Source organism: Saccharomyces cerevisiae, chromosome XV, assembly GCF_000146045.2.
Source record: "Saccharomyces cerevisiae S288C chromosome XV, complete sequence".
NCBI classification, from domain to species: Eukaryota; Fungi; Ascomycota; class Saccharomycetes; order Saccharomycetales; family Saccharomycetaceae; genus Saccharomyces; species Saccharomyces cerevisiae.
In genome coordinates, this window is record NC_001147.6 from 1,010,982 (window position 1) to 1,026,704 (window position 15,723).

The 15,723-nt window shown below is 37.1% G+C and overlaps 7 protein-coding genes across 7 annotated transcripts; 2 read left to right on the plus strand and 5 right to left on the minus strand.

Annotated features, from left to right (window-relative positions):
- Positions 1-207: 207 nt before the first annotated feature.
- VTS1 (Vts1p) lies at positions 208-1,779 on the plus strand (the record flags this gene model as incomplete). Its single annotated transcript, NM_001183779.3, has 1 exon — positions 208-1,779. The coding sequence occupies one exon, from the start codon at positions 208-210 to the stop codon at positions 1,777-1,779; it is 1,572 nt and encodes a 523-aa protein (NP_015004.3).
- Positions 1,780-2,259: 480 nt separating this feature from the next.
- PDE2 (3',5'-cyclic-nucleotide phosphodiesterase PDE2) lies at positions 2,260-3,840 on the minus strand (the record flags this gene model as incomplete). The annotated part of the gene is made up of 1 exon (NM_001183780.1): positions 2,260-3,840. One exon carries the CDS (start codon positions 3,838-3,840, stop codon positions 2,260-2,262), a length of 1,581 nt encoding a protein of 526 aa, NP_015005.1.
- Positions 3,841-4,379: 539 nt separating this feature from the next.
- Positions 4,380-6,671, minus strand: PRT1 (translation initiation factor eIF3 core subunit b; the record flags this gene model as incomplete). Its single annotated transcript, NM_001183781.3, has 1 exon — positions 4,380-6,671. The coding sequence occupies one exon, from the start codon at positions 6,669-6,671 to the stop codon at positions 4,380-4,382; it is 2,292 nt and encodes a 763-aa protein (NP_015006.3).
- Positions 6,672-6,898: 227 nt separating this feature from the next.
- PRE10 (proteasome core particle subunit alpha 7) lies at positions 6,899-7,765 on the minus strand (the record flags this gene model as incomplete). Its single annotated transcript, NM_001183782.1, has 1 exon — positions 6,899-7,765. One exon carries the CDS (start codon positions 7,763-7,765, stop codon positions 6,899-6,901), a length of 867 nt encoding a protein of 288 aa, NP_015007.1.
- Positions 7,766-9,240: 1,475 nt separating this feature from the next.
- On the minus strand, positions 9,241-12,231 carry PIP2 (oleate-activated transcription factor PIP2; the record flags this gene model as incomplete). The annotated part of the gene is made up of 1 exon (NM_001183783.3): positions 9,241-12,231. One exon carries the CDS (start codon positions 12,229-12,231, stop codon positions 9,241-9,243), a length of 2,991 nt encoding a protein of 996 aa, NP_015008.3.
- Positions 12,232-12,479: 248 nt separating this feature from the next.
- On the minus strand, positions 12,480-14,591 carry YOR365C (putative flavin adenine dinucleotide transporter; the record flags this gene model as incomplete). The annotated part of the gene is made up of 1 exon (NM_001183785.1): positions 12,480-14,591. The coding sequence occupies one exon, from the start codon at positions 14,589-14,591 to the stop codon at positions 12,480-12,482; it is 2,112 nt and encodes a 703-aa protein (NP_015010.1).
- Positions 14,592-15,025: 434 nt separating this feature from the next.
- SCP1 (Scp1p) lies at positions 15,026-15,628 on the plus strand (the record flags this gene model as incomplete). The annotated part of the gene is made up of 1 exon (NM_001183787.3): positions 15,026-15,628. The coding sequence occupies one exon, from the start codon at positions 15,026-15,028 to the stop codon at positions 15,626-15,628; it is 603 nt and encodes a 200-aa protein (NP_015012.3).
- Positions 15,629-15,723: the final 95 nt, after the last annotated feature.

Below are 15,723 nucleotides of genomic sequence, written 5' to 3' on the forward strand. Positions count from 1 at the left end.
TTTTCCAGAATAAGTTTGGTAGCAAATTGGCGATGAGATATCTAACAACGACTACTACTACTACCATAGGATTGTCTCGAATACATTGTGTTTTGCAGTCACACTGGTACTTCGTCCCTTGGGCAATCTAGATCACTGTATATACTATAGATATTGTTTTCAGAAGAGAAAAACTGTTCATATAAAGTAATTGTCAGCAAAGAAATCATGAAACATCCGTATGAGGAATTCCCCACAGGTTCCAAGTCACCATATAACATGTCTAGAGGAGCTCATCCAGGCGCCGTTTTGCTATCACCACAATCTTCTGCCATAAACAAGAACAATCCGGGCAGCAATTCTGGCAATAACCAGGGCAATTCATCCGTGACCGCGAATGTTTTGTCCCCTCAATCCCATAGTATGTCACTCAATGACATGCTTGATCAGCAATCCTTTATGCTAGACACTGCGGGAACCAGGGCTCAGCCGCTCCAGCAACAACAGCAGCAGCAACAACAGCAACAGCAGGCGTCGTTGCCTTCCCTTAATATTCAAACAGTTTCGTCTACAGCAGCTGGTTCTGCTATCGTTTCCCCCATGATGCAATCTCCAAAGGCGTTGCAATCTACTTTATCTTCAACATCTATGTATTTGGATTCATTTCAGAGATCTCCAAATAATATTTTGGGTATTCCATCGCAGAGTGGTTCAATTCCTTTGCCGCAATCCCGTCAATCGCAACAACAGTCTCAATCCCAAAAAAACGATCCGAACATGGGCACCAATTTCAGCCAAGACATCAACCAATTATGTTCTTGGATATCCATGCTGAACAGCAGCCAACAAAATACTGTAATGGACAATATCCTTTCCATTTTGAATGATGATGTTTTGAAATATACTAAGTTAAAAATAGAGACTTTGACAAACACTCCCTTCATCTCCCCACCGCTACCTGCAATTGCATCACCTATACCTAATAGGGATGACACACAAATTTTGAATATTGATTCAGTCTTTTCTTCAAGTCCTATAACTAATGACCCTGAAAATACCGATAACTTGTTGTATCAAAATTGGTCCCCTCAGCCACATTCAATACCAATTAGCCAACCCATATATGACAACATCACCGACGCTAGTCAAAGGTCCAAGTCGGCTGAGCCTCATGTTAATTCAAGCCCAAATCTCATTCCTGTCCAGAAACAATTCAACAACGGTAACAGTACCAAATATAAAAAGTTGCCATCAGAGAATCCCAACTATCTTTCTCACTCTCTCTCAAGTTCCCATTCTTTTTTCCAACCAAAGAAAAGGTCTAACATGGGAAATGAGTACAATTCTCATCACCATCATTCATTGCATCATCCTCTGCATAATACCACCTCATATTTTTCGAATACTTCAAGACCATCAGGAACTGATTTGAATAAGTCCAACCAGAACGTGTTCAATAATACCATTACGCATCCTAATGCTGGTCCTACAAGTGCCACATCGACATCTACATCATCTAACGGAAACACTCCTTTATCGAGTAACTCTTCGATGAATCCAAAGAGTTTGACAGACCCCAAGCTACTAAAAAATATACCCATGTGGTTAAAATCGTTAAGACTACACAAGTATTCAGATGCCTTAAGCGGAACCCCGTGGATCGAATTGATTTACTTAGATGACGAGACTTTAGAAAAAAAAGGCGTTCTTGCCTTGGGTGCAAGGAGAAAATTGTTGAAGGCTTTTGGAATCGTTATTGATTACAAAGAACGTGATTTAATTGATAGATCTGCTTATTAAATCTGGCATAATAAAGTTGATTGTCTTGACGTTGCATAAAGATTTAATTTTTATTTACTTTGCATATACCAACACAGGGAACATATTTCATTTATTTTGTAATTTTAACGTTTTCTTTTATGGAGTTTAATATTTTAGATTACACCTGTTTTTGCACCGTTTAATGGCATAAAACTATTTACTTAACTTTTAACTCGGGAAATATGTATCACTATACTAAAAAACATTAATTTAATCAAAGAAAAATAAATTTAATGTATGTATCTATATATATATATATATATCACTTAAAACAGACAATAGCCATAATCAACTGGGTTATTATTATACAATATTAAAGGAAGAACGCATATTTGAAAAAAAAATAAAATGGGTAATGAATTTTAGCACAAATACTTCACAAAAGGAAATATACTAGTAGTAAATGTATATATTTATATGTTTATACAATGAATGGTACAAGAAATTTTGATATTCTTGCTATTGTGGTTTCTTGTGTTTCATCCAGTATTCTTTATTGATTTTGACATTATCGCTTAAAAATTTTAATCCTGAGAATTTTTGACTTAATGCGTTGAAAAATACTTCAGCAAACGTATTAATGAAAAATATTTGACCGTTTGGAATATGCGGATGGTCTTTGATAATATCATCAGGGTCTGTTACGTTCACCAAAATATTTTGAATTGATTCCAAATCTTCTTTCGGAGAATCAACATTCTTGTATGAATCGCCAAAACAGTCTTGTTCTGGGCGGTGAGCTTTATGAAATGTTTCCAAAAGAGCGCAATCATTAAATTCGAGAGTAATGAGGTATGCCCAACGTGCTGATATTGACAAGGTTCTCGTCACATTAGAGATGTCTGCAGCTTTAATAATTAGAGATATCAAAGTGATTTGTTTCATTGGGTTTTCATGCATTAATCTATCCTCATACTGAGAATGCAATGCCATATCTGTGGCCAGAATAGCCTCGGAAATAAAATCAAATTTTTTTTTGGAGATAGATAGCAATTGAGGCCAATGCTCTGATAGCAATTGTTGAAATAATTCCCTGTGAAAATTCTCCAAGATAGAGACATTTTTGAAATTTTGAGCAACCTCTGATTCACAGTTGCACAATAGTTGATTGTTAGTCCCAGGATGACCGACATCATGACCTATGGCAGCCATACACAACAGTAATGTTTGTACAGGATTATCTTTAAGAAGATATGTACACAATCGCCATGTGGCTTGCATGACATCGATGGCATGCCTAAAATTGTGAAATTTGTTAACTTGATGATAGGATGATTCTAAAGTAAATAGTAGTAGCAGTAACTTATTATCTGCAATGAGTACTTTTGCATCCTTAGATAACTTTTTGATAAGCGTGAACCCGCACCAAATCAATTCTTGAGTGCTTAATGATAAAGCACAAAAGTCCCAAGTTGATAGAATGTTCCAATAATGTGATCCCTCTTGAGAAATTTTTTCTATTGGATCTGACAAAAAAGACATAAACTCGATGTTGCGAATTAGCCTTGGCACTGATGCCTTTCGTAAATGTTGTGCCTTGGAATCATTCAAATGCAATAATAAAGTGTAAATGTTTGCTTCACATGCTTGAGTGGGGACAGAATTCCCATTTACAGTACCATAGCTGTTTTTGTTAATACCGTCTGGAGTATCATCATGATGGTGATACATCCAGTGGTTAATTCTCGTTATTCTATTACGACAGATGCTATTTTCACGCTCAACACATTCAAGACGTTGCAGGTTTTCCTCTCGTGTATGATCTATCGCAGAAATATTGAAAGATGGGAAAAATCGCTTGAATAGAACATCCAATTGTCGCACAGATAATTGAAATTTTGAAGGGTCATAAAGAACTATAGATACGCCCGTTTCAAAGTTATGGACGTTTGGAAAAGGCGAAACTCTGTCCTTATACAATGCTACCATCAGAGAATCCAAATCTTGAAGCTCAATCACTCTATCAAAATAGTGTTCATTCTGTACAATTGTTTGAGATTTCTCAATCTCGTGTATTCCAATCAGAAAAAGGGTGGACATATCAATAGGTTATGTTTTCTTCAATTAAGTAGTAGTGATCTCAAAAAGAATGTCTGGATACTCTAATTAGTGGCTAATAAAGCGTCAGTGCAAAAGATAAAGAGGGACAACAAAATAATTTAAAAGAAAAACGCAAAATAGTCGGTAACTCGTGCTAAAACCAGTAACGACAGCTAATATCAGGAAGATCCCACTTTATCTCAAATTTGCGCTTTTTAGTCCAATCTCTCACAGTGACTATAGTTTTCAATTTGCAAGTATATTCTCTCTAAGCCAATTTTTCTTCTTTATAATGCCTAAAACAAAAAGAAAAGAGGAAAAATTGTGCCCAGTAAAAAGAAATTCTCGGAGAACAAAAAAAGAAAAGTGCAACTAGAAAAGGACGCAGGACCCTTTTATAATTTTGTACGAGGAGAGCGACCCCTGCAGATTACAAAGATAATAGAGCCTATTGTAGTATTTATGAATATTAGACTAATTCTCATACTTATACTAGATATTGTTGTTAGTTTACATACAAGCCCGTAAGTTCATGAAATTTATTCGACCTTTTCCTTTGTTTCTTCCAAAACTTCTTCAACTATCTCTTCGATGGTGGTAAAGTCATCGCTGGCATCTTCTGGTTGAACGTCAAAGATTTTGAAATTCATAGATTTTTCCATTTCTTGGCCAATTTTTTCTCTATATTCGGTCCATTGCTTCAATAATTCACGTTGGTGTAGAATCAAATCTCTCATGGCGGTGTCAGCTTCCATTGCATCTTGCTCTTCGAATTGGGCAGACCATTCCCTCAAGTTTTTCCTAACCTTTTTCCTTTCGGCGTTAGACAAAATGGAAGCTGGCCTTGGTCTCCAGGCAAAGTTCTTGAAGCCAGCAATGATGTCTTCTTTAACTAAGTTACCAGCAATATTGAAAATTTTGTAACCATGCTCCACCTTGTGTTTCAAAGAACTTGACCATGCGGTAACGTATCTACCAGATGGATCCCAAGTGATATTAGTAGCCGCAGAGTAGGTAGGATGAGCAACATCTTTCAAAGAAGCTGAAACATCATTATTGTCATTAATATTCTTTTCACCTGGATAGTCCATATCGTAAAATTGTAGGTCTGATCTACGCATGTTTGGACCCACTAAAGCACCTACAACCACAAATCTACCCGCTGGAGACCAAGAAACAGTGTTGGCAAAAGTTTTTGGAATTTCTTTGACCAAGCTCCATCTTTTAATTACGTCAGTCTTTTCTTTAGTTTCTGGAGCGTAAAATCTGATTGTATTTGCTGGGATAGCATAATTCATATCAGCTACTTCATGAACAGAAATTGTAACAAATCTATTTCCGTGGGGTTCCCAACCGAATTCAAAGACACTATCTTTCAATTCAACCTTTTCAACTGGTATATCTCTTTCAGTCAACCTACAAATTTGTAGATTACTGAATTGAGTCTTACCAGACTTTGTGTGACGTTCGACATTGAAGCACAGGAACTCAGCTTGGTTTTGCCAGTGCAGAGTTACGTTGGAGACTTGAACTAAGTTAACGGTTTTTAGCACTCTACCGCGAGGAACTTCAGCAATGGTAGCAGTACAAGCGGAATTATTAGTCTCAGGAGTCCAATAAGCCAATAAAACAGAAGGCTCGTCACCGTTTCTGAATGGTTGTAATTTAACACCTTCTGGAGCAAATGAGAAATCTCTAATACCAGAAGGCTTCAAAGCCTTAGCTTCTAATGGCATGAAGTTTTTAGTAGCATCGTGAACTATTAAACTGTCTCCAACCATACGAGCACAATATTTATCATTATAAGACCATCTAACTAAAGGCCATTTCAGATATGGGCTCTTTATCACTGGGAAAGTTGCCATCAACAGACCAGAAGCAATGTCCCAGATGCATAATTGATGACCCTCATTTTTCTTGGTAAATGGAGAGAATTCGTTATCTTCTTCTACAATGATTGGTTCCGTGGAGAAAGTGACCAGGTACTTTTCATTCGGAGAGACGGAAGAGTTTCTTACATCTGGATGATAGAATCTTCTCAAACGATCGAAGTTTGGACCACCCCATGCAGTTACACCCTGTTGATGGTAAGAAAACAAATAGGTACCCTTTGGGGAGAATCTAACATAATTGGTAGACCAGTTCTCTCTAGATTCCACCAAAGAATCTTCTTCATTGAACATAGAGTTCCAGAACACACTAGTCTTCACGTCATCTTGTAATACAAACTGATCTCTCACTTTGTCGTCCATTAACCAGGATTTTAAGGAACTAGATGGAACGAATGTAGGCATATCAGGCTCCCTGAATTCGGTGTCAAAGTCGTCAGAATTATATCTTTCAACATCTTTCATAGTATAAAGAAACAAACGATGTTTTAAATCCAGTCTTTTACCGTGGAAACTCTTGATAATTTTTTTAGCATCGTTCATTGAGCCACATTCCACGAAGAGAAAACCTTTCGTCTTACCAGTGGCTTCATCAATTGGAAATTCCATGTTAACAACTTTACCAGCTTTGGAAAACAAAGAAGTCAAAGCCTTTTTCAAAACAGGAACTTTGGCGGATGGGATGACTGGGGCACCATTAACGACGATGTACTGATCGAAATTGAATTCTTCAGTGACCTTGTATTGTTCTTCCAGGTCGGAAAAATCAATGTCGTCAACAGGGATGTCCTCTAGCTTAATGTCTTCGAAAGTCTCGGTAGTCATTTGAATTATCTTTGACCTTTTGAGCTGTGTGTTGCGAGATACTATACTATGTACTGAGATGTTATTGAAATATAATTCGTAAATATTTTTCAATGTGCGTGGAAGAAAATTTTTCATTAGTTTCCCGCTATCCAAAATATGGAAAGGAGGGTAATAGGTGTCAGAAGAATAAAAGTATTAGGCGATCAAGTAATAATGATAAGATGGTGCACAATGAGAAGTTTATCTAGTTACGTAAAATGTAATGGAAGGTACTAAAATGTATTTTTTGTTTCGCGGCGTTACACGTGAGTTCATATTATTTCAACTCTTTGGTTCTTCTTAACGTATTATCAGAATGTCACCTATTCTAGGTGAATATCACCCTCTTGGTCAGTGGTAGCGTTTGCATTCGTAGCCACTGGAGCATTTTCATCATCACTGGACATGACGTTATCACTGTCATCTTCGTCCTCGTCATCATCGCCGTTAATTTCTTTTTGGGCAAAATCGATAGCTTCCTGTAGCAGATCGCCCTTAACGAACTTGTGCAGACCATTCGTTTCCGACAGTGAACACCAACTTATTTCCAATTCAAAATCCTTTTCCTTGTTATCCTCGTGTGCCAAATAGATAATCTTTGCAGCTTGTTTAACGGCCTCTCTTGCTGAAAGACCTTCTGGATGATGGTCAACTAATTTTTCCAATTCAGCCTTCGCAGATTGCCTACCTTTCCCAGTGGCAGCCCCCTTGTAGCCCCAATAAGAGCCACTTGGTTCCAACATGTAAAGATGAGCACCATTTTTATCTACACCACCAAAGATGGTACTGACCCCGAACGGTCTAACACTGTTGTATAAAGTGTGCGCCTGCACATATTGTCCTAAACGGTCTGCAAATGCAGGAATGGGAATGGGCGTTTTATACAGCTTTTTGAAGCTGGCGGCTTCTTCACGACCACGATTAACCAGGTGCCTACCATCAGGAATCAAACCTGAATAAACGCAACCGATGTGACGGTCTACGACTTGAATCTTGACATTTTTTTGTGGGACCAGCAGTTTAGACGTAATGAGCTTTTCCACTGCAAAGACTACACCGTCGTTACACTTTATACCGATTGATGTGGTACCGTTTTCGACTGCTTTGACGGCATACTCTACTTGGAAATTTCTACCATCGGGGGAAAAAACACTATTGGAAAGATCGTAACCAGTACCAATTGATGTCATTGCTGAAGAGTTATGCTTTTGTTAATTTGATGATGCGACGCTCGAATGTGTTTGAAAGCTTTACAACTGCACTACCAAATAAACCCTCTACCGCCACTATTACCACTTACTTTCTTATTTTTGCCACCGATTTAGAGGGGCGGCGAAATCTTCGTTAAACGTGATTTAGCTATCGGAACCCATTATAAATTGTGAGGAAGCTTACCAACTCATAAGTGGAATAAAGACACAGGCAACACTTTTCAGAAGCAATGTCAGCAATGATTCAGAAAAGTGACCCCATCAGGGTCGAAATCTGAGTGCTCAGATTATCTCTTCAAAGGGTAAATTACGGGTAGGACTACATATACAGAGAACTTCTGGGACCTGGGAAATACTGTTCTTTCTAGTGTGTATACATGGGAATAGCTGCATATTTCCAGACAGTTTAGATGTTACCTTTGTTTAAAGTTAGAGTATTTTTCACACCGATGATTACGAAGTCACACATTCGCATCCTGCGGTATTGTCATTGACAACGCGTAAAAAAACATATACTTAACGGAGGCCGAAGGAGATGAGAAACAATTGAAGAAAAGGAAAGGTAATATTTATTTAAATAGTCGTTTTCAAACCAAAGCCCAGCAATATTTTTCATCACGTCTAATTGGCAGGGAAAATAGTAGTACGAATACTTGATAGGATTGCAGAAGATCTTGTACATAAATGGCCTATTATAGAGAGTCACGCTGAACACGCGGCGGTAGCTTCAAATCTTTCTCTGCATTAAGTTGCTAGAGCTTGGTCTGCCCATTATATGTTCACTACCATCAGAAATTGTGCCTATGATTGTCTATCTTCACTTTTTTTTTTTTTTTGAACTTCCAAGCTGGTCGTGCTGCTATATTTATTTATACGTGTGATTTCGTCTTGCTAACATTAACATTTTTCTTCTTAAAACACACAACGGCGAAATGATTCGTATCACATGTTTTTCTATCGTCTGAGCTGTCAATGTTTTATAACCTAGACATTAAAAGTTATATAATTAAGGTGGGTTCGTCTTTGGAGGAGGTGCTTCCTTCTTGTTTAGGACTTTCATACTGGTAATGCTTTATAAGCACGGCCGTTGTTTTAGTTTCAGATCTTCCTATTGTAAATGGAATAAACTGGCGTTCCTACCGTGATGGCAGCGATATTACCTACCTTATATACTGCGCTTTTAACTTATGTATAATATATATATTAAATAAAATACAAAACAAAGTCTTGAATTTCTTTTCTATCTCTGCAATAGTTGACATTATTTCCAGTCCCAATTCAATGCGCTATCAAAAGGCACCATAATTTACAGTATATTATTTGAGCCATATCTAAGCGGAAAGCTCACAAGTTCTTGTCATGATACAACCTGATAGAATAACTATGTCGACACTCTACCGTATTAGGCGCAATGAAGTGGCCGTATACATCTCAGGAAAACTGGAAAAGACTTCCTAGTCGTTCTGGAAAAGTAGGTCATAATCGAAGAAATCAAGGCTACCAAAAATATCGGGAACATCCATGGATATGTCCAAAGAAGACATGGGAGGGTCATAGTAGTTTTTAAAATTACTCGGTAACTTAACATTGTCATTGTTATTAATGTTCGAACCACTGTTATTGTAGTTATTGTTTATCGGCATAAAGTTTAGATTAGGAGCGGCACGGTTACTTTCACTCGAACCAATTGACGGAGGCATGTTTTCCTCATTATTTTGGTTACTAATATTGTGTGCTAAGCTATAAGTGGAGGCATTACCAACATTTGTAGGGTCATTTGAGCTGCTGTACGGTGGTACACTCTCATTTTCCACGCTGGAGTTGAGTAAAAGTTCAATTGTGGGTGTATTATCTTTCATGTTTGGTTTTGATGGATTCAGAGAATTTTGTGGGTCAGCAACACCGATGTTTTTTATTCTGTCAAATTCTTTGATGATTTGGTATAATTGATCAAGGGTAAAGTTAACAGTGAGATTTTTGCCCTTTAGTCTATCAATTAAATGGTCAGACTTGTCCAAGTTAATTCCAAGTGTCAACTCCAACATTGTGGCAATTTTTTTGGTAGTCAAGTCTTTGTCTACTTTGACAAACAAACCAGAAAATAATTGACCTTTCCTCAGCCTTTGAATGAATACGTCAAACAAGGTCAACATCTTGAAAATGTAGAAATATTTAAATCTCAGGTTTTGGGACGCAAGTAAATATACTTCCAACAAAAGCCTCTCGAAGTTCTCCTTGATAGTGTCCAATGACTTTATTTTCTCCTTTATTTCTGGGAGGTCACTAATGTCACCTCTGGCATTGCATTCGTTACATTTGACCAGAAGCATATTTTTGGCCAGCTCTACCCGCATGATGATGACCAAAAGGGTAAACATCGTGGTAGGAACAGCCAATTGAATAACTTTTGTAGTGATGAAACAAACTAAAGAAGAAAGAACTTTCTCGTAACTGCCATTGAAATACAGGAAAAAAAATCTGATTAGGGAAATGGTGTCGGCACAACATTGAAAAAAATACTTATAGAAGAAGGATAAGCATTCGCTTCTCTCCATTGCAAGTGTTTCAAAATATAACATCAGCGCTATTGAGGCCCTTAACATCATTAATTTACCCAAGATCTGGCCCGATAAACTTATAGAATTCAAAATTGAATTGAACGTTAGTTTTTGAAATGTCTTCTCTTCGTCGTAGATGTTAATATCCACACTTCTTAGCTGAAATTTGTTTTTTAAAAGTTCATTGGCTTTAACGCGTAAAGTTTCTAGTGTATCCATTGGAACCGAACCACTGTATGAAATGGTTATATTATTCAAATCAGACAAGAATAATGCTAATTGAGCCCTATGGAAAAAAATCTCATGGATTTCGAGCAGTTGCTCATCCGATTCGGAACCTGTTAGATCCTTCTTAACCCTTTTTTTATAGATTTCTACACAATTGGGATCCCGAACGTCAATGAAAAGATCAATCATTGAAAGGGGTGAGACCAATAGTCTACCCTTCAGGCTTGACTCCAGAGTTGCCATAGAGATAATTGATAGCCACTGTATCCTTCGTAAATTTAGCAGCCTTTTGTCTGAAGCTTCGGGGTGGTTCAAGGCTGGAAAGTCAGATGGGTCACGATGTAATCCGATAGACGTCCCTATTAGTATGACAAGGTTAATTATAACATCCGACGGTTGTTCTAACAGAAAATCACCCTCAGTTGGGGAAAAAACAAATGCACACCAGATATAGAGTAAGCATGAAATGGTATTTTCATTTGCACAAGCACACCAATTTTCCGATGCAAGTATCTGCTGCGCTAGGAAAATTACTTCGCTTTGAATCGGATATTGCTCTAGCATCTCTTTGGTAATATACGGACTGTAATCTTCAATCTTATCTTCTATAAATGTCAAAGAGATATACGCGATCCTCAAAATTAACAGTAAGATACACAGATTCTCCATTTTATTTCGTATAAGGGTTGTGCCCATCGATAGTCGTACCTCTCCTAATTCATTATACTGTACTGTTGTGTGAATTGATTCCTCCAACATTTCCTTGCTGGCGAAAGGGATTAGGTGGAAAATATGCTCAAAGAAATGAGAGAGGTACTGTTCAATGATTGCCTTGGGAGGGAGCGTTTTCTCGATTTCATTGATGTAGCCTTTCAACAAATCAGAATAGTCGTTTTCGGTGGGGCATGTATCCTCTAAATATGACGATTCCCTGTTACTGTATAATAAAGAAATTACTTTATTTACCGCAATCTGTTCTTCAGGGTTCTTTCTCTGTAGTAGCCTGTCCGTAAACTCGTTAATGGATTTTCTTTGTGATTCGTATTTTGAGTTTTTCAATAGAACCTCTCTCATTTTTACAACGTTATTCTTTACGCATGGCTGTGTCCTCGACCTACTAATATCTGCATTTAAAGCAGGAATCATGGAGTTTCTGGAACAACTTAGAAGCACGGAGGCAATTAATGTCTTCAGAAAGGTATCTTGAAATATTAAGTACTTCTCAGATAAAGGGTTGATTTCTCTTTTCATCACTTTGGTCATAATCAATCTGGGATGAGTCTTATAAAGACTTATTGGAAAGCTATTTTCCTGCAAGCTTTTACATGTCCTTCTAGCAGCTAATTCTTCAGTCGGCCTTTTCAATGCAGTGTAGAAGTCTTTCTTTTCTTGAGTCAAATCCACGGTTTTATTTCTCCAGTAACGAATCTCCTTTTTCAGTCTCGCTATGGTGGCATCCTTATTCGGATTCCTAGGGGCCGCCTGTCTGGCGACATCATATATACAAAAGAGGTTTTGTTTAGTACATCTGCCACATCTAGGTTTTTCCTGGTCACACTTCGTCTTTGCTTTTCTACAAGCTTGGCAAACAAAAGAAAGTCTATTCCTTTTTTTACCTACTCTATTCATTGCCGGTGATGATTCGTCTGTAAAGTACATCTTTTATCGAAGAAATTTTGTTCAGCAAGATCAGAAAGTGATATTTCATCCGCTCTATACGTTTCAGTAGATTTTCTTTATCTGACCTCTATTAAGTCCTAACAACGCTTTATGTTTTCTTCGTTGGAGATACTCCGGAGATTATATTTAGTTCCGAGATGGTCTTACAACCTTTCAAATTCCAAAATCAGAAGAAATTTTGCAGGAAGGCAAATCCTACCGGACGTATTAGTCACGATTTTATTTATTCACATATACAGATATTCACAGTTCGAATTTTGTTTACAAAGGTCAATCTTATTGATCTGCGGCTTTTGAATACCGTTGCATTCAAGAACGGCTTTCTTCATTTCGTGCAGTTCCGGGACCGATTCGTAAACCGCATCATCATCCATTTCACCCTTCAAAAAGGATCGTCTTTGATCATCAATAGGTTTGTATCTTGTATCAGGGTGTTTGTAGTATATTGCCATCGTAAAGCATATCAATATGAAAATGAAGAGATACAAAGAAAACGCTGCATTTAGAAAAAAGAAAATTAGTCCCATAAAAGAAGACACAGCTATGGGCTGCTGAAATAAGTTACTGAAAAATAAGAAAAAAAATGCGTTCACTAAATTCAGTGAATGGATACTAATATTGAAGAAGTTGGTTGTTTTATCCATGTAAGGTTGCATCCAGCACAAAAGGATGAGATAGATAGCTTCATTCAAAAAGATACCAATAGATTGAGATTTTCCGTGCGCTTGTAGAGAACCCACTAGTATAGACCTAATAAGCATGTGTGCAGAGGTCGCCATTAACCACCAGACTTTTGTAGACTTAAATTGAGAGGAAAGAAAGCCGAACTTGTTTAAGAATTTCGAGCTACTGAAGAGTAAATAGCTTGGCTGGCCAAATATTTTCTTAGACTTGATCATCTTCCTCCATATTCTTACGCTTGCGGATGATAACAAGACTGTAATCAAAATGAAAACAACGATTGCCTCCACTAAGGTAGCTGCTGAGTCTGTTTGAGTGAACTCCCAAAGTGCTAAAAGAGATATCTCAGAATAAATTATGAACACCGCTCGATATAGTGTCCCCTGTAAAAGTGCACTCCAATGTGTGTGGAAGTGTAAATATCTAATTGTCTTAACTTTAAACTTCTGAAGTACTTTCAAAAATGTTTTGAAGATAATAAACGCCAATATTATCATACAAATGAATATGATAAAGAAGGAAAATCCCGTTAAAAAGAAATTTGATATCTCAATTCCAGCTTTGTAAGACACCCTTTTAATACCTCTTAATACTAAAATTTTTGACAGATAGTCATTTGAATTTCTCAAATTTGAAGTGTATAATAAATCATTTTTTTGGGAACTTTCAATACCATTTAAATTACTTGACGCTGATATGATTTTACTGTTCAAGGATCTTTTTTGAACACTGATCGATAAAACTTCTTTATTGCGGTATACAACGGTGGGGGACCCAGATGTTGCGACAACATACCAGTCAAATAACCGCTGCATAAAATTTATCCTTATTATTCCCATTGACCATTGGAAATTTTGAGTCCAAGCGGCGACAATAGGCGGTAAAAATGATACACTAATCATAGCTAAAATAGCCAAATTTTGGAAATATAAAAGTAGCGATATTGAATAAGACGCCAGTCTTGTTGAAGTAACCGTATAACCTTGCAAAGAATAAACCACTGAAAACATAATTCCGGAAATTGTCAATATCACTAGATTCCACGATAAATACTCTGTTTGGACTGTTCTACCATTTGATAACATCACTTGTACACATGCTAGAGGTTTGGTAAATTCTTTATCAATAGTGGAGTATGCTGTCACCACAATATATGCGTCTAAGTCAGGTATATTATATGTTATGCTTGGTATTTGGCTAGCTACCGCGGCCTCAACATAATAACTTCCCATGAGTTCTATATTTCCCGGCTTCAACGGACATAATAAATTATCTTGGATTCCACATAGATCAAAAACTTTGGTATAAACATTGAGACCATATGCAATCAATTCTGCCTTGATGGTTATGTTTTCGCTCATAATTGTTTGTGCTTCAACATTAAAGAATAGAGTATTATTTCTCGGGAAAAAAGCAGCTTCGAAATACGATGCAGAAAACTGTGAGTCTTTAGCACAAGTCAACAGAGCCGAAGTCCTTAGATATTCTTTAGTATATGCATCAAATGGTACTGGGAATAGAGTCGATGCGTTGTTCAGTAGTGTAAAAGAGTTAGAAACCTGGAAAGTAGAGCTGTTAATGGAAATAGCGTGTATTTGTCGGAAGATTGCTAGCAAAACAAAAATCCGAGATAAAGAGAAGACTTTAATGGGAAGCATACTTATTCTCTTTACATCTATAAATCAGAGAGGTTAAATATTATTTAAAATAGCATTACGACTTTGCTTCATCATCCTTCCAAAATATTGACACTGCATCATTTTTTAAATGTGTCAGTAATTCGGGCACAAAAATATAAATGGACCGCCATGAACTAAAGCTGTCGTCGATATGGATCGCTCCATAGCAGCATTATAAAAATTAAAAATGCATCAATACCATGCTACAGTAATAACAAAATACAGCATGGATTACCACTACATATTCATCATGTCATGCATTATAGTTGTAACATATGCTGAACACCCATTCATCACGTGTAATTGGACATCCGTGGAGTTCCAAAAGGAGTATAAACGCAAATAGTAAAGCTAAGATATAAGTAGTGTCTAAGTAAATGACTTCTTTGTAAGCGTACAGCTAAAGTTTACCGATGAGTTACGATAAGAAGGCAGATGTCACATCCTTAGATGAAGATTTGAGACAACTAAGAGAAAGCAAATTTTCACCGGAAGCAATTCAAAATATCAAAATATGGGTATATAAATCTGTCCTAAAAGAGATAGCTCCTCCTGGAGACTTATTGGAATGCTTGAAAGATGGAACAGTCCTATGTAAGCTGGCAAATATTTTATATGAAGCAGACACAGGAGAAGCTAACCATATTAGTTGGAAGAGCTCTAAAATGCCATTTGTTCAAATGGATCAAATTTCCCAATTTTTATCATTTTCGAGAAAATATGGTGTGCCTGAAGATGAACTGTTTCAGACAATTGATCTTTTTGAGAAAAAGGATCCTGCCATTGTTTTCCAAACGTTGAAGTCACTATCTCGTTACGCCAACAAAAAACATACAGATAGATTTCCAGTTCTAGGACCACAACTGTCAACAAAGAAGCCAAGACCCCCGGTTAAGTCTAAACCAAAACATCTACAAGATGGTACTGGATGGAGCACTTTTGAATACGGTTATATGAAAGGTGCATCTCAGGCTACTGAAGGAGTGGTGTTAGGACAACGGAGAGATATAGTTTAGAGAATTATTATTAACACTTTCTCTGGCAGAAATTGATAAATAAACATTTAAGAACCCTATATACGCAACCAAAGTTCCTTTGATATATTTTAGTT